Genomic DNA, 18500 nt, shown 5'->3' with positions numbered 1-18500 from the left:
GAATGCACTGTGGACTGATTAGAAAAACAAATTGTCTGTAAAAACTGTAAAATCATTCTTCAGTGAGGATTGTGTAGCTTTTCATGACATGATTTTTAAAAACAAACATTTGTTAAGTGAAATTCATTCTTCAGAAAAGTATTGCAAGAGTGAGCAAGACTGATTGATTAATAAGAATATTGTCAGGTGAGAAGAGCATTACTGTATTAACAATCTATTTTGTATCTATAATAGTAAGTAAAAAACCATTTGAAGGCAACTTAAAGTTGCTTAATGAAAATATGCAGCCTAACAATTGGATTTACTATTTGTTTACTTATACTTAGTAAAGTGTGTGCATAGTAAACCTTACCACACACACACACACACTTGGAAAGTTAGAATCATTTTGTAAGACTGGCATATGTAATGGATGCGCATACTTTCACTCTCAGTCATAAGTGTCCCGTATTTTTTTCCAATGTATCTGGGATCCCTAATCATGATGTTTTGAAAAAAGTTCGATCTTGCTTACAACTAAGCAAGCAGACCAGTCAGCTTGAAACTGATCACATGACCGACAAATAGATTCTTCTCAGCTTTCTCTCTCTCTCTCCCCAGTTTATTGAGCACTGCAGCTACATTCACCATACTTTTTGAACATGCCTCTTATTTTTGCCATTAATTTGATTAACTTGGTAGTCCAGATGGTTAAAAAATACTCCTCAGGTTTATAAGTATCTTATTTTTTTCAAGCATTAATATATATATGCTCTTTAACTACTGACTTTTATGCATATAAAATTTTATTTATATAAATAATCTTTTGATTTTAGTGGACATTCCTGATGAATTTTTCGAGCTTACAATTGCTGATGCTAGATACTTGTTGGAGGATCTTAAGAAAAAGAGGTACTGAGACTAAGCACCAACATATTATTTTTACTTGAAACACAGAAGAATAATACTGGGAATAATATAAGAGAATAATATTATAACTAAGTGTTATAATAACATTATAACACGGTGTGTGTGTGATAATGTTTTAGTGTTATATATCATATAAATGTGTTACACAGAGGTTGAATGTCATCTTTATATCCATTATTTTCATGCAAGTTTCACAAACAAAAGACTAAAAATGTTAAGAGTTAAAAATATTTTTAAAAAATCATAATAATATAATAAAATTAGTATTTGGTAAAAATGAATATTATACAGTGGTATCTCGCCAATCCGAACCTCTTTATTCCTAACCCTCCAGTAATCTTACGAACTGCGGTTTGAAAGAAAAAGAAGTTTTATTTCTTACGTATTATTATTTTGTGTACTATTATTTTTATTTAATAATTATTATTTTAACTATTATTATTTATTTTATTATTATTACAGTACAGTATTTTTTTCATACTGTCGATTGGACGGTTATAGTGTAGGCCTATTTTGATTCATTGTGTGTTCACGTTTGCTTTTTTATACTGTATACAAATGTAAATTTCACAAACAGATATTATGGAATGGATTACAGGTAGAACTGAAAGTGAATTTGAAATCAAATCAGATGACACTACAGAATGAATTAGAAGATGATGATGACGATAAAGAACTCAAAGAAAAAAAAAAAGTAAAACATGAAGAGGCAGTTGAAAGTTTTAATATGTGTATAGAATGCGCTAAGCAGAATGTATCATTCTGTAATGCCGTATCGCCATTCCACAAAATTTTATTGCTAATGCAACTCTGAGAAGAAGCATTCGAAAAAAGTTTAGCTTCCAAGAAGCAAAAGAAAATCACTGACTTTTTTTACAAAGAAATAAAAAAACTTTTTTTGTGTTGTGAAGTGATTTTTTAAGCAAATTAAGTTACGTACTGAACTATACAATTTTATTAAATCAGAATCCTCAACAATACAGTTACATACAAACTAATCTTTTTACTAAAATAAACTTGTGTACTGTATTATTTTTTAAGTTTTACATTACACTACAATAGCTTTTTTCTATCAGTTACTTCATTCATTTACAGAATTAAATTGATGTACCATTAGAAAATCTGATTATTTTTGTATAAAATAGTAGTTATCTCTTGTGGGGAAATTCGCTAATCCGAACGAGCACGATTTTTATTAGTTTAGATTAGTGAGATACACTGTATTTACATAAAAATATAAAAAATAGTTAGAAATAACTGCAAAAAAAATCTAAATATCAATATTTGCAAATCCTTAGGAGAAACATCCTACGGAGTTTTTTGATATGTAGCAAGTAGAAAAAAGAATGATTATGGCAAGATGATATTAATGAGTGAAAATGGTAGATTGGTAACTGCTTCATAGGACATAGTTGAGGTATTCAGTGAGCAATCCATTTGGATGTTTCATTCTCATCAGTGTGAAATCATGAGATTTTCAAGTGTAGAGAAAATGGGAGAAGACTCACTGATGAGTTTCACAAGAGTCTTGCAGGAGCACACTTCCCAAAGGAGCAAGCAAAAGATATGTGAGGAGTTAAGTAAGCTTGATGTTAATGAGACAGTAGGACTTGATGACATATCATCATGTGTCTGTAAATTAAAGATGCCAAGAATTTATATTCTTGGTTTAATCTTTTATCCGAGTGTAAGCAAACACAGTTTGCATATGAAGTAACTTCACGACTAGGCAACTTGTATATAGAGGCTAATGACTTCATATCGCTTGCCTTAGTATCCCATAATGCAAAGCACATATCCTTGTGGACATGTATAACTAACGATTTGCCCAGTCTTAAAGTTACTTCATGTGCAAACTGTCTTTGCTTACACTTAGATAAAGGATTAAAGATACCAAGAATATAATTTCTTGGTATCTTTAATTTATAGTATGACCAAGTGGAAAAACTTTCAACATCTATCTATAATCCAGAGTATTTTAGTAATAAGGGGTTACACTTTTTGGCAACTCGTATATGAAAATATGACCTCTGCATTACTTCAACCTTGGTATCACCTCTAGGTCTGTCTCCCACTAATGAGACCTCAATAAAGGTCTGGCTCCCACTGGTGGCATTTATTAAGTAGAGTGGTTCTACTCAATAACAGGCTTTTGCTTGTCACTGGGTGAATCCACTGCTGAGTTTCCTGTCCTGGAGTGATTCAGGTTAGGAGTAATGAGTTTAGCAGTGTTCCTTTACAGTCACTCTGTGAGATTTAGAGTGATCTTGTAGATCATTCAGAGTTTTTGGAGAGTATCCCTGCACTTAAATCAATGAAGTCGAAACTAGTCTGGATAGTGACCCTTCCCATAATGCAGAGCATTATACATGTCCATAAGGATATGTGCTTTGCATTTCAGGATATTAAGACAAGTGATGTGAAGTCATTAGCCTTTATTGCCCAGTCATGAAGTTCACATGAAAACTGTGTTTGCTTATACTTGGATAAAGGATTAAACCAAGAATATAATTTCTTGGCATCTTTAATTTATAGTATGACCATGCGGAAAAACTACCATGTGTCTGTTAGAGAATGTTCCAGGTAGCTACCATCATATTTGGCTTCCTCTTTAACAAGAGTCTTGCAACAACACAAGTCCCAAAAGAGTGTTAGGAAGGCAAAATTTTTCCTTTTTCTTCAAAAAAAAAAAAAAAGGCCAAGTCTACAAATTACATGCTTATCTGTGTATCTGGAGTTGCAGTTAAAGCATTGGAGAAGTTGGTGAGAGCTAGAATACAGGAGTAGTTTCATAATAGTGGTGTTCTCTGTGATTGTCAGTAGGAGTTTATCAAGAGAAGTTATGTTTTTTTGAACAACGGAGATACCTATTGAATTAAGAAGAAGAGGTATGATGGCAACCAATTCAATGCGTACATTGTGTAGAAGGAATGGATGTAAGTTTTTGGATGTGTGGAGGATTGGAAGATTACTAGAAAAACTAATAATTGGTATGAAACCTAACACAGAAACAAAATTATAAAGGGAGGAATAGTGAGAATGTGAGTGTAAGAGCATCAATGTTATATAACTGTAGTAATGATGGGCTTTGTCATGGAAATATTCCCAAGAAGAGAACGATTTCAGCTTTGTTTTTGTCCAGTTTGAACCCATCAAATGTTTGTAAAGATGCCTGCATGTATAAGGCACTAGAGAGGAAGAGAGATCTGCAAGTTGTCCAACTGTGTCATGCAGATTGCAGACAATAGTTTACAAAAGAACATGCAGGTAGATTATTATGTCTGTACTTGTAGGCATTAATGAAACCTCGCTATCAGAATCAGGCATACTAACTGGTATCGAGTGTAAATGGTACAGTATTTTCAGGAGGGATGGAGAGGAAGGGGGTGTACTGCTAACGATATCAGATGACTTGAATCCAGTTAGAGTTGAGACCTATGATTGTACTACAATCATAGGTCTCAACAAACAAGATCAATTATATAGTGGGGTGTTGCAGACCTGGTGGATCATTTGCTAGTGATGAAGGAAAGATGAGAGCAAAAAGAGTAATCATAATGGGAGACTTTAATTATCCAAATTATCCAAATGAATATTGGGTAGCTAATGCTACCCAAAATTTGCTGTTGCGCAACAACTTACTTAAGTAAGCATGTGACAGAAGGAACTCTAGGTCAAAGAGTGTTAGATTTTATTATAGTGTCAGAGGATGTTTCAGTTAAAGATGTAACTATTCTGCCTCCAGTTGGTGATGGCGATCATGCTGTGAGAATTGACTAAGTTTATGAATGTTCCATTCAGAAAAGGTTACGTTCTGAACTACAAAGCAAGAAATTATGACCAACTGAGGAGTATATTGAGTTCACTGGAATGGAATCAGGTGCTGGATGGGAAGAATATTATTATTATTCAGGCCTCCATGGAGTCAAAAGACTCATCGAGGGGAGATACCCCCTAAGAAACACAAAGTCTATCATACCACTCCTTAAACTCATTGACCGTTCTCGCTTCCACCACTCCATCAGGCAATGCATTCCACGGTTCAACCACCCTCCACGCAAAGAAACCACTCCTCATCCTCTTGCTCACAGTTTCCTTTCGTAACTTCCAGTGATGGCCTCTTGTCATCACTCCTTCCTGCTGTTCAACCAAGCGAAAGAACTCCCCAGTGCCAACCCTGTAACCACCTCTCAACAGTTTAAAAGTCTCAATCATATCACCTCTCCTTCTTCTATCCACCAAACTCTGCAGTCCACATGCCCTCAGCCGATCCTCATAACTATCCTTGTACAGTCCTGAAACCATCTTTGTCATCCGTCTTTGTATCCTTTCCACAGTTAATTTATCCCCTTCAAATCTTGGGGACCAAATCTGAGAACAATAATCCAAGTGTGGTCTGATCATCGACAGTGCATGGGAAGCATTTAAACAATACTTAAATGATGGGATATCAGAATGTGTCCTGAGAGTTTGAAGAATAAATAGGGTAGGAGTCAAATGGATGTGAAATCTTATTAAGCAAGAGATTCGTAAAAAAAAAAAAAAAAAGGATGATGGGGAAGGAATACCGTGTGCATAAGGGTGACGTCCGTTATGAAAATTATAAGCAGCAGGCTAGAATAGTCACAACTGTTGTAAGGAAATCAAACTCTGAGTTATGAAAAAAAACTGGCTTTGTGTGCTAAAGACAACCTACAAGAATTCTATCGATGTGCTGCAAGAAAAAAAGAATGAATATGAATGAATAACTCTTCTAAATGCAGATGACTTGAGGGTTACAGATGCAGAAGCAGTTCTTCAACTAATGAGTCCCCATTTTGTTAAAAGCTATCAACCTGGTGTATGTGACATTGAGCTCACTGCAACTGCTTCACTGTATGAAGAAACTCAGGTGTATGAGGATGAGGCATTAGAGCTGTTGCACAAACTGAATAAGAATTCGGCAATATGTACTTATGGGATATCAACGCGTGTGCAGCTGAACTGGCTATTCCTTTGTCCAGACTGTTTAATATGAGTCTCAGAACAGGGAAGCTTCTGCAGGAATGGAAAGAATGTATGGTAATTCCATTGCACAAGAGTGGTGCAAAAAAACCGATGTATCTAATTATCCATCAATTAGTATTTCAGTTGTGGTGGTGAAGATTTTGGAAAAACTGGTTAGGACTGGCATTCAGAAATGGGTTGACAGTGATTCTCTACTTGACAATGAGCAAAATGGGTTTACTAAGGGAAGGTCATGTGTTAGCAACTTGCTTATATTCTATAACAATGTTACCATTTAACTAGACAAGAAGAATAGATACACCATGATAATTTTGGATTTTGCTAAGGCTTTTGACAGAATACAGCATGCTAGACTGTTGCATAAATTGGAAAATATGGATTTGGATTATAGACTATTAGTATGGATAAGAGGATGGCTGACTGACAGATACCAAAAAGTGGTATATGGGGGATGTGAGTCTGCAAGATTTACGGTAATCAGTGGTGTACCACAGGGATCAATGCTTCGTCCACTGTTATTCAATCTGTACATTAATGATATTGGGAAGGATTCGACAAGTGACAACATACAGCTATTTGCTGATGATGCAAAGATAGGTAGGGTAATCAGGAATGCTGCTGATATTCTGTACTTGCAGAATGATTCAAATAGGCTGAATTGTGAGCATGGGAAAATGGATTGTCATTGGATGTTGTGAGTGCAAGCAGTGTGAATGAATTCAAGAATAAGTATGATAGCTGGTGCATGTAGTATGTGGCCTCCCTCATGAGTCCCTGACTCCCTGGAGGGCTCTTTTATAATAATAATATACACTGTATACTTAGATTTCACAAAGACTTTTGATAGATGGCCACATAAGTCAGTAACTAAATTACAGATTGGTATTCTCTGTGATTGTCAGTAGTAGTTTATTAAAGGGAGGTTATGTTTTATGGACAACAGAGATACATATACAGTGTATACTAAGATTTTGCAAAGGCTTTTGATAGATGGCCACATAACAAGTTGGTAACTAAATTGGAGCAGATTCTGTTAGATGCTCGATTAGTAAATTGGATAGGTATCAACAAATTGTGTATGGGGTTGTGGTATCCCAAAAGAGAAATATCACTAGTGGTATGCCATAGGAGATTGTTTTTGGGCCATTGTTGTTTAACTTGTAAATTAATGATATTGGGATGAGTTTAACTGGAGATAATACAACTGTTTACTGATGATGCAAAACTGGGGAGATCAATGAAGCAGATATAGCCTTACAGGACTTGAATAGATTGTATGAGTGGGTTGAAGATCAAAAAGACGAGATCTGGGAGTGGTTGTGGACAAGGACTTGAAGTTCAGGAGTCACATTGCAAAAGTTAAGGTCATCGCATCAGATTATGGTAATAATTCGGAGGACCTTAATGTGCAGAAATAAGGAGTTTTTGTATCAATTGTATAAGGCCTTGATGAAGCCACATATCGATTATTATGTGCAGATTTGATTACCTGGTTTTTCTGGTGATGAAAATATATTAGAGAGGATCCAGAGAAGACTGACTGAGGTGGTAATTGGTCTTTGGAATGTGGGATATGAATACAGATTGGGAGAATGCAATTTGCCAAGCCTTGTGAATAGTAGGATATGATTGAGATGTTTAAGTTGGCAAAGAGTTGTTACTAGGTTATTAATGTGGAAGAAATTTTTCATAGAATAGGTTGGGGGTAGAACAAAAGGGGACCATTCCTGGAAATTATACAGGTGTAAGCAAGGGTCTAAGGAGCAGGTTCTTTACACGATGATTGGTGAATAGAATGCATTGCCTGACAGTGTGGTGATTGCAGGTACATTCAGTGAGTTTAAAGCACAGTTTGATAAGCTTTGTGTGTAACAGTGTGTACTTAATGTGGTGAAGCTTTTGCTCTATGGAAGTCTGGTGTTAATAATAATATTTGCAAATTTTTTATATGAATCTCACCCATGAAAGGTTAGCCTATAATACATTAGTACCATTGGATAGACTAAGATTATATGTACAAATCTTAACATATTGGTTAACAACACACTGTCTTGTGCATTTGATAGTAAAGAAGTTGACTTCCTGCTGCTGTTCTTCCTTTATTAAATTAAAATTGTATAACTGTCATCATCATCAAATTCCTGATATATACCTTCAAGGGATGTACAGGATATGATAGTATTACATCATTAACTTCCTATCTACAATTTTCCTCCAGATCAGTCTGTTACCTGTCAAGACTCCAACATTATCAGATCTTATAATTCTATCTTCTAAGACACTTTGTACCGTATCAATCCAACTATATCTACATCTTCCTCTGGGTCTTTTTCCTGCCAACTGGACAGAGAACACTTGTTTTGCTTATCTTTCCTCTCCCATTCTGCTTAAGTGACCATACCACCTGAGATTAGCTCTGCAAATGCATTAATGGATGCTGACAATGTCAAGTTCTTTCCTAATATCCTCGTTTTTAATATGACATTGCCATTGATGACATCTGTATATCAATTTCAGGCCTCTCATATCTGTAGTCTTTAGTGAAGTGCTTTACTTTTGACCCAGCTCTCAGATCCTTAAGTCAAAATTCGTTTGAACACTGTCTTGTATATAGCTAATTTTGCATTTTGACTAGTTTCCCTCTTATTTCATATAACTTTATTCAATTGACTTTCTACCATACTTGTTTTTCTGATTCTGTTGTCTATTTCCGTATTTAATTTACCATCTTCACTAAAAATCATGCCTAAGTAACTGAAATATTTTACTTGTTCTATTGGTTCTCCATTCATGATGTTTTCAATGTTCCTGCCAATTTTCATTGTTTTTGTCTTGTTATGACTGATTTTCATACCAAATTTATTTCAACAGTTATTCAATTTAGTCAGGGAATCTTGCAGCGGATTTCTTTAGAAGTATAACATCATCTTCATAAAGCAGAGCTGAGATGAACATCTCCAATTTTGCTATCAGGTTTAATGCCACTTTCCTTCATAATGTGATCGATATAGATAATGAATAGCAGAGGATAATGTACTTCCTTATCTGACACCAGATTTAACATTAAACTATCTTCCTGTATGTCTTTCAATTCTAACTGCTGACTTACAATTCAAATAAAGACTAAGTATCGCTTGATATAATGCCCCATTGACACCATATAACTGTAGTGTTTTGAATAGTTTGTATCTTGGCACCTTGTCATATGCCTTTTCCAGATCTACGAAACTTAATTACATATCTTTGTTATAATCCCATGACTTCTCAACTATTTGTTGTAAAGTGAAAATCTGATCCTGACAGCCTCTATTTGGCCTGAATCCAGCTTGTTCTTCACCAAGCTTTTCTTCCACAATACTTCTCAACCATTTCTCAAGTACGCCTGTGTAAATCTTACCAGGAACACTCAGCAGAGAAATACCTCTGTAATTCTCACATTCAGTTTTATTTCCCTTTTTATATATGGGTGCTATGAGAGCGTTACTCCAATCATCTGGAATTTATCCTTCTGTCAGGCCTTCTGAACTATGCAGTGCAGCTACTCTATGACTTTTGTACCTCCATACTTGAGCATTTCTGGTTGAATATCATCTACTCCTACTGCGTTTCCACATTTCAGGCTTTTGATGGCTTTTTCAACTTCAATTATGGATATGTATTCCTGACTGCATGCTTGGTCAGTGTTTTTTACCACTGTGATGTGGTAAAAAACACTGACATCACTGCTTGTTTCATTTAGCAATTTTTCTAAGTAATTACTCCATGTTTCAAGGATATCTTTTTCTCCAGTTTTCATGTCACCTTTATCATCCTTAATTCCTTTTATAGCACTCTTTCTTTCCTTTCTGAGCTTCTTCAACAACTTCCAGAATATTTTGCCACTTGATATTTATTTTCTATGTTGTTACCAAAGTCTTCCCATTATTTGTTTAGCTAGTTTTACACAGTGTTTAGTTTTCTTACATTTGTCTCTGTATTCTCTAAGCTCACAAGCTTAGTTATTTGCCAGGAACTTTTGATATGCTTTCTTCTTTTCTTTCACTGCCTCTTTATTTTCCTGTGTCCACCATGGAGTTCTGATTTTTCTATCCTTACAGACAACCTCACCACATGCCTCTCTGACTGAATCAATCTGTATTTTCTTCAGGGCTTACCACGAAATCTCCAAGATTTGGTTCTTGTTCTGGAACTCTTTCCTTTTTTCTTCAATAATGTTTGTGTATTTTAGTCTACAGTTCACATCTAGAGCTGCTCAACTTTAATTCGCATTAAAACTTTCTTACATGTTCTTCTTTTCAATATGCAATTCAGTTTTATCCTTCTCAAAACTAATTGGTGATTACTTCCAATTTCAAATCCTCTGTATACTCTGGTGTCCTGCACCAGGGAAAAATCATCACTATCAACAATAACATAGTCAGTGACGCTTTTCCATGTGAATTTGTGTACACTTTTTTGTTGGAACATTGTGTTAGTAATAACCAGCCCATGTCCTGAGAAGAAAACCAACAGGTATTTGCCATTATTATTAACTTTGCTATTTTCTCCAAATTTTCCCAAAATATTTTTGAATGTCTTACAATCATTTCCTACTCTGTTATTTAGATCTCCAACAAGGACCAAGTTTTCCTTTTTCATTGTGTCAGTTGCTTTCTCTAAAGCCTCAAAAAATTCCTGCACTACCTTAGTAGAACCTTCTGTGGGACCATAAGAACAACTAAGTCTCATTGTCCAGTTCCCCATTCTCATATTTGCCCACATTTCCCTACTTGAGATTGCCTGCCATTCAAGAAGATTAGCCTTGTATTTAGTGTTGAATACTATGGCTACTCTTTCATTTTGTTGATTGTCATTGCCTGAATATAACATTTTGTATTTATTGCTCAGAAAGATCTCACCAGTTTTTGTCTTTTTTGTTTCATTCAGCCTTATTATGTCGATCTGGTACTTATCTAATTCTTCAGCTAGCTCCATTTCTTTGCTATTCAGGTTTCTTATGTTGATAGTACTGATCTTTAACTCTGGTGATGTTGAGTTGGGGTGTGCTTTCAGATTTGTTCCAGTAGCTGACTCTTCGCTGATTACCCTGGTACCCTGGCGAAAACAACGGGGGGCCTTGTTTAACCGGGCAACGTCCCAGCCGACATGAAATTCTGCCATGTTGTACCATCATTTTTTATTTTGGTTTAACCAATAAGAATACAATTTGGTCGGCTAAATCCCAAATTGCCAGCCCATCCTCGTTCGTTCAGTATCTAGGTATATACCTAACAGGATGCACCATGAGAAGGTGAGGATTGGACATTAGGTCAGAAGCCCTGGTCGGTTCTCTGCATTCCTTTATAAAGGCTAAGCGGAGGTCTCTTCTCAGTTATGCAGCTTTGACCCTTGGTGAGGTCTATCCTGTTGAATATCATTACAGTGCTGGAATAAAAGCAAAATGTCAATAATATTTGACTGAGAATTGGAATTTTCAAGTTTAGACCATGATGATTCTTGTGATTATAGTTTGTGCCTCTATATTACTTAGCTAAAAAGTCACTGCTATGATCTCTAAAGTCCTACAAAGATCTAAACCACAAGTCACACACTAGCAACTAATAACTTACTGACAGTGGTATTTGCACAGTAACTCACTAATTATTTACAGTTTCTCTCCTCACATGCACAGGGCTTCAAAATTTTATGTGATTCTGTTCGATATCTGTCTTTAAATCTAAGCCCGTCACTGTATTTGAAATTTGAATCCCCCCCCCTTTAGTAACTGAAATGTCGATTCTTCTTCTTTCTTTATTATAGACTTGTTTGTGGGAATACATAACTCACTGAAAACCACTCCAGAAAGTACAGTAATTCTGAATTATGTGCACTCTGCACATTTTTTATTTTCTCTGGATGTTTAAGTCTCTGGATCCAAGTGTAAGCAAACATCCAGTCCTGAAAATAGTTCAGGTGCAAACTTGTTTGCTTACATTTGGATAAAGGATTAAACCAACTATATAATTTCTTGGTATCTTTAATTTATAGTATAACCAAGTGGAAAAACCTCCAACAACTGTCTCTAATCTGAAGTATTTTAATAATAAGGGATGACGCCTTTTGTCTACTCGTATATGAAAATATGACTTTTACATTACTTTAACCTTCTTATCACTTCTGGGTCTGGCTCCCACTGATTAGACCTTAATAAAGGTTGAAACTGATCTGGGTAGTGACTCTGCCCATAATGCATAGCATTATACATGTCCTCAAGGAGATATGCTTTGCATTATGGGATACTAAGGCAAGTGATGTGAAGTCATTAGCTTCTTTATATGAGTTGCCCCAGTCCTGAAAATAGTTCAGGCGAAAACTTGTTTACTTACACTTGGATAAAGGATTAAATCAAGTATATAACTTCTTGGTATCTTTAATTTATAATGAATTTAATATTGTCTGTTCTTTAGTGTCATAACATATTGAAGAATTTAAAAATTGCAACCCAGCTTTACTCTTATTAGCTGTCACTATATTATGCACCTTCATGATTTTGCATTTAGTGACTTAGTCCAGCCTTTGGCAATTTTGCTCTGTTGTGCAGAGCACAACAGAGAAAAATTGCAGGGCAGCTAAATATCATATGGCAACACACACATAATATGCCTGTGATATATTATATTTAACTCCTAAATGAGGGGTGCTTAAGGGTCAAAGCTGTATAACCGAGAGGAGACCTCCACATAGCTTTTAAAGGAATGCGGAGAATCGAACAGGGCTTCTGACCTAATGTCCAGTCCTCATCTTCTCATGGTGCACCCTGTTGGGTATCTACTTGGATACTGAACGAACGAGGATGGGCTGGCAATTTCGGATTTAGCCAACCAAATTGTATTCTTATTGGTTAAACCAAAATAAAAAATGATGGTACAACATGACAAAATTTCATGCCGGCTGGGGCGTTGCCCGGTTAAACAAGGCCCCCCGTTGTTTTCGCCAGGGTACCAGGGCGAACAGCGAAAAGTCCGCTACTGGAACAAATCTGAAAACACACCCCAACTCAACATCGCCAGAGTTAAAGATCGGTACTATCAACATAACAAGCCTGAATGGCAAAGAAATGGAGCTAGCTGAGGAATTAGATAAGTACCAGATTGACATAATAGGGGCAACTGAAACAAAAAAGACAAAAACTGGTGAGATCTTTCTGAGCAATAAATACAAAATGTTATATTCAGGCAATGACAATCAACGAAAAGAAAGATTAGCCATAGTATTCAACACAAAATACGAGGCTAATCTTCTTGAATGGGAGGTGGTCTCAAGTAGAGTAATGTGGGCAAATCAAATATGAGAATGGGGAACTGGACAATGAGACTTATTTGTGCCTATGGTCCCACAGAAGGTTCTACTAAGGTAGAAGTGGAGGAATTTTTTGATGCTTTAGAAAAAGCAACTGACACAATGAAAAAGGAAAAGTTGGTCCTTGTTGGGGGATCTAAATAGCAGAGTAGGAAATGATTGTGAGACATACAAAAATATTTTGGGAAAATTTGGAGAAAAGAGCAAAGTTAATAATAATGGCAAATACCTGTTGGTTTTCTGCTCAGGACTTGGACTGGTTAATACTAACATTATGTTCCAACATAAAAATGTGCACAAATTCACATGGAGAGAAGAGGCTAGGAATAAGAAAAGTCTCATTGACTATGTTATTGTTGATAATGATGTTTTCTCCCTTGTGCAGGACACCAGAGTGTACAGAGGATTTGAAATTGGAAGTGATCACTATTTAGTCTTGAGCAGGATAAAATTGAATTTCATATTGAAAAGAATAACATGTAAAAAAGTTTTAAAGCAAATAAAAATTGAGCAGCTCTCAGATGTGAACTGTAGACTAAAATACACAAAGATTATTGAAGAAAAAAATGAAAGATTTTGATAACAGGAATCTGACCTTGGAGATTCAGTGGCAAGTCTTGAAGAAAGCCCTGATTGATTCAGCTAGAGAGGCATATGGTGAAGTTGTCTGCAAGGATAGAAAAATTAGAAATCCATGGTGGACACAGGAAGTTAAGGAAAACAAGTTAAACAGGCAGTGAAGGAAAAGAAGAAAGCATATCAAAAGTTCCTGGCAAATAAGTCAGCTTGTGCTCTTAGAGAATACAGAGACAAATGCAAGAATGCTAAACACTGTGTAAAACTAGCTAAACAAAAGTCATGGGAGGACTTTGGCAAGAATATAGAAAATAAATATCAAGAAGGTGGCAAAATATTCTGGAGGTTGTTGAAGAAGCTTAGGAATGGAGGAAAGAGTGCTGTAAAAGTAGTTAGAGATGATAAAGGTGACATGAAAACAGAAGAAAAAGATATCCTTGAAGTATGGAGTAATTACTTTGAAAAACTGCTAAATGAAACAAGCAGTGATGATAGCACTGTGGTAAAAAAACACTGACCAGGCATGCAGTCAGGAATACATATCCATACTTAAAGTAGAAAAAGCCATCAAAGGCTTGAAGTGTGGAAAGGCAGCAGGAGTAGATGATATTCAACCAGAAATGCTGAAGTATGGTGGTATAAAAGTCTTACAGTGGCTGCACTGCATAGTTCAGAAAGCCTGGACAGAGGGATGAATTCCCGATGATTGGAGTAGAACTCTCATAGTACCCATATATAAAAAGGGAAATAAAACTGAATGTGAGAATTACAGAGGTATTTCCCTACTGAGTGTTCCTGGCAAGATCTATGCAAGTATACTTGAAAAACGATTGAGAAGAATTGTGGAAGAAAAGCTGGGTGAAGAACAAGCTGGATTCAGGCAAAATAGAGGCTGTCAGATTCAGATTTTCACTTTACGACAAATAGTCGAGAAAGCATGGGAATATAACCAAGATCTGTATTTAAGTTTTGTCGATTTGGAAAAGGCATATGACAGCGTGCCAAGAGAGAAGCTATTCAATACACTACTGTTGTATGGTGTCAATGGGGCATTATATCATGCAATACTTAGTCTTTATTTGAGTTGTAAGTCAGCAATTAGAATTGAAGGAAGTACGGGAAGATGGTTTAATGTTGAATCTGGTGTGAGACAAGGATGTACATTATCCCCTCTGTTATTCATTATCTATATGGATTACATTATGAAGGAAAGTGGTATTAAACATGATATCAAAATTGGAGATGTTAATGTCATCTCTTTGCTTTATGCGGATGATGTTATATTTCTAAATAAATCCGCTACTACAAATCTGCAAGATTCTCTGACTAAATTGAATAACTGTTGTAATAGATATGAAGGTTAGCAATAAAAAGACAAAGACAGTGAAAATAAGCAGAATCATTGAAAATGTCAGCTGTGTTGTGAATGGAGAACCTGTGGAACAAGTAAAACACTTCAGCTACTTAGCACGATTTTTAGTGAAGATGGTAAATTCAATATAGAAATAGACAACAGAATCAGCAAAGCTGGTATGGTGGGAAGTCAATTGAATAAATTCATATGGAATAAGAGAGGAATTAGTCGGAACACTAAATTAGCTGTATACAAGACAGTGTTCAAACCAGTTTTAACTTATGGATCTGAGAGCTGGGTCAGAAGTAAAACACTTGACCAAAGACTAGAGACCGCAGATATGAGAGTTCTGAGAAAGATTAGATGCCTGAACAGATGCATCAATGGCAATATCATATTATAAACGAGGATATTGGGAAAGAACTTGACATTCTCAGCATCCAGGAATGCGTTAGCAGAGCTAATCTCAGGTGGTATGGTCACTTAAATAGAATGGGAGAGGAAAGATTAGCAAAACAAGTGTTCTCTGCCAGGTTGGCAGGAAAATGACCCAGAGGAAGACCATAAGATATAAGTGGATTGATACGGTACAAAGTGCCTTAGACGATAGAAATATAAGATCTGATAATGTTGGAGTCTTGACAAGTAACAGACTGATTTGGAGTAAAATTGTAGATAGTAAGTTAGTAATGATGTAAATTTTTCATGTAGTACTGTCATATCCTGTACACCCCTTGAGGGTACATGGCAGGAATTTGATGATGGTGATGACAACTTAATATGCAATGCTTTTCTCCTGCTTGCTTCGTTAAGAAATTAATGCTCCAATAGAAAGTAAGCAGAGTCTAATTTATTGAGCTGACTAATTGCAAGTGTGTTTAACTGGGATAGACTTCAATGCATATAACTCATTTGTTCATAAAGAAATCACTGCAGAAATGGATAAACACTAAGAGGTATCAGTTGTTCATATTTGATATTATGTGAATGAAGTCCTTCAGGTATGTGTTTTTAATGAATACTATATGGATAATTGTAGGCCATGTGCAATGACAAGTGTATACATATTATATCTTGATTTTAAAATTAAGTCATCTCATAACTTACTTTACCATAGTTCATTTAGAGTCCATTAGAACTCCATTTGTTTTTATTATTATTATTACAGGTTAGCTCTGGAAGATCGTCCTCTAGAAACATCAACACAAAGAAATGCCAAACAGCAAGCAGCAGATCTTTCTAGGAAGACTATATTAAGGATATACTTTCCTGATAGACTAGTTCTTCAGTGCTGTTTTACTGCAGGAGATAGAGGTAACAGTTTAAAAGTCACTACATTATATGCATTGAATAACTGTTACTTATTATTGATTTTAATTTTATTTGAGACTTAGTTTTGAATATTGTGCTCTTTTTAAATTATTGTTCTTTCAGTTAACGTTTTCAGGTATCCTGAATGGTCTAGTTTACTGACTGTTATGTAAGTTTTTCACCATTGAAAGTTGTCTCATTACCATTGCTGATGGAGAACTATGTTCTATACAAATAAAATTTTTACCATTGTGTCTTTTTTTGTCTGTTCTGTTTTATTTACAATTGCATGTAGACCCACAACCAATGCTATTCAGACTCTCAAAGCCATATCCAGTGGAATATGATAGTTAAGTCTTATTCCAACAATGTGTTCTTCTGCAGGTTGAAAAACCCAGTCACCTCTGTATGAGACCAGCTAAATTGATATTCAGATGAAAAGTCAGAAGGGATCTCTGCTCAGAATATGGCTATTTTACCACTACTTGGTGACAGTGATTATACTGCGCTTTCCTGGGAAGTATCTAATTGTATTGATGCTGCGATTAGAACAGGTTACATGCTGAATTACAAAGCTGGAAATTATGATCAACTTAGGAGAATACTATCTTTGGTCCCATGGTATCAGTTACAATGGAAAAAATGTCAGCAATGCATGGGAATCTTTGAAAAAGTGCTTAAATGAGGCAGTATCTGAATGTATCCCTAGTGTTCAAAGAATAAATAGGTTGGAAGTGAAATGGATGTGCAACCTTATTAAGCAAAACATCCACAAGAAGAAGATGATGATGTGGAAAGAATATTGTGAGAATAAGAGAAAGAGAGAGAGAGAGAGAGGAGTTATGAAATGTATAAAGCTCAGGCCAAAAAAGTAACGAGTATTGTGTGGCAAGCTAAATCGGAGTATGAAAAGAAATTGGCCATGAAAGCTAAAGGCAATCCAAAAGAATTTTATCATTATACTGCAAGCATGAATGTGAAAGAATAACTTTATTGAATGCAGATGGCACTTTAGTGTCAGAAGTTAATGAGATTGTTCAGTTAGTGAGTGCTCACTTTGCTAAGATATATCAGCCAGGTGTATGTAACATGGTGCACAGTGCTACAGCTACATTGGATGAAGAGTTAGAGGTTTGTGAAAATGAGGTTGAAGAGCTGTTGCATAACCTGGAGAAGAATTTGTTTATAAGGACAGATGGAATATCAGCATGTTTGTTAAAGGATTTCTTGGGAAGTATCTAATTGTATTGATGCTCTGACTAGAACAGGTTACATGCTGAATTACAAAGCTGGAAATTATGATCAACTTAGGAGAATACTATCTTTGGTCCCATGGTATCAGTTACAATTGAAAAAATGTCAGCAATGCATGGGAATCTTTGAAAAAGTGCTTAAATGAGGCAGTATCTGTTTTATCTCTGTTATTATTCAATCTGTATATATCTGATCTTCCCATCACTACATCAAGGAAATTTTGTTATGCCAACGATATAGCAATAACTACACAGTGTAAATGCATAAGTCGTACAGAAGAAATTCTAAAAGCTGACTTAACTATTCTGGATGAATATTTTAAAAGATGGAGACTCTGTTTAAATAGGAGCAAAACAGTAATATCTTGTTTTAATCTAAATAATAACTTGGCAAATGTGAAACTAAAAATTGAATTGAACAACACTATACTTCCATATAATACATTCCCTAAGTACTTGGGAGTCATACTTGACCGTTCTCTCACTTTCAAGCAACATCTTTCAAACTTGGCATATAAACTAAGGACACGTAATAATATCCTACAGAGACTCTGTGGCACTACCTGGGGTTCTAGAGCCTCTACTCTTCGGACAACAGCCCTTACTTTGGTATTCTCAAGTGCTGAATATTGTGCTCCTATGTGGCTAAATAGCCCTCCCACAAGGATTATCAATTCTCAATTGAACAATACCTTAAGATTAATTACAGGCTCTATTAGATTGACCCCAACATGTTGTTTACCTCTTTTAGC

The 18500-nt window shown here is 35.6% G+C and overlaps 1 protein-coding gene across 2 annotated transcripts in view; it reads left to right on the top strand.

The window, feature by feature from the left end:
• LOC150097146 (tether containing UBX domain for GLUT4) overlaps nt 1-18500 on the top strand; it is a 357344-nt gene that overhangs the window by 225243 nt on the left and 113601 nt on the right. For both annotated transcript variants that reach the window (XM_090407282.1, XM_090407283.1), the window contains exons 8-9: nt 816-891; nt 16353-16498. In XM_090407282.1, coding sequence (XP_090263408.1) covers nt 816-891; nt 16353-16498 — 222 coding nt within the window. The remainder of the gene's footprint in view (nt 1-815; nt 892-16352; nt 16499-18500) is intronic.

Source organism: Typopeltis vanoorti, chromosome 17, assembly GCF_054136105.1.
Source record: "Typopeltis vanoorti isolate ZY-2024b chromosome 17, IOZ_Tvanoo_1.0, whole genome shotgun sequence".
In the NCBI taxonomy this organism is placed as follows: Eukaryota; Metazoa; Arthropoda; class Arachnida; order Uropygi; family Thelyphonidae; genus Typopeltis; species Typopeltis vanoorti.
Note: the sequence above shows the minus strand (reverse complement) of the source record. Positions and strands in the feature narration are given on the sequence as shown.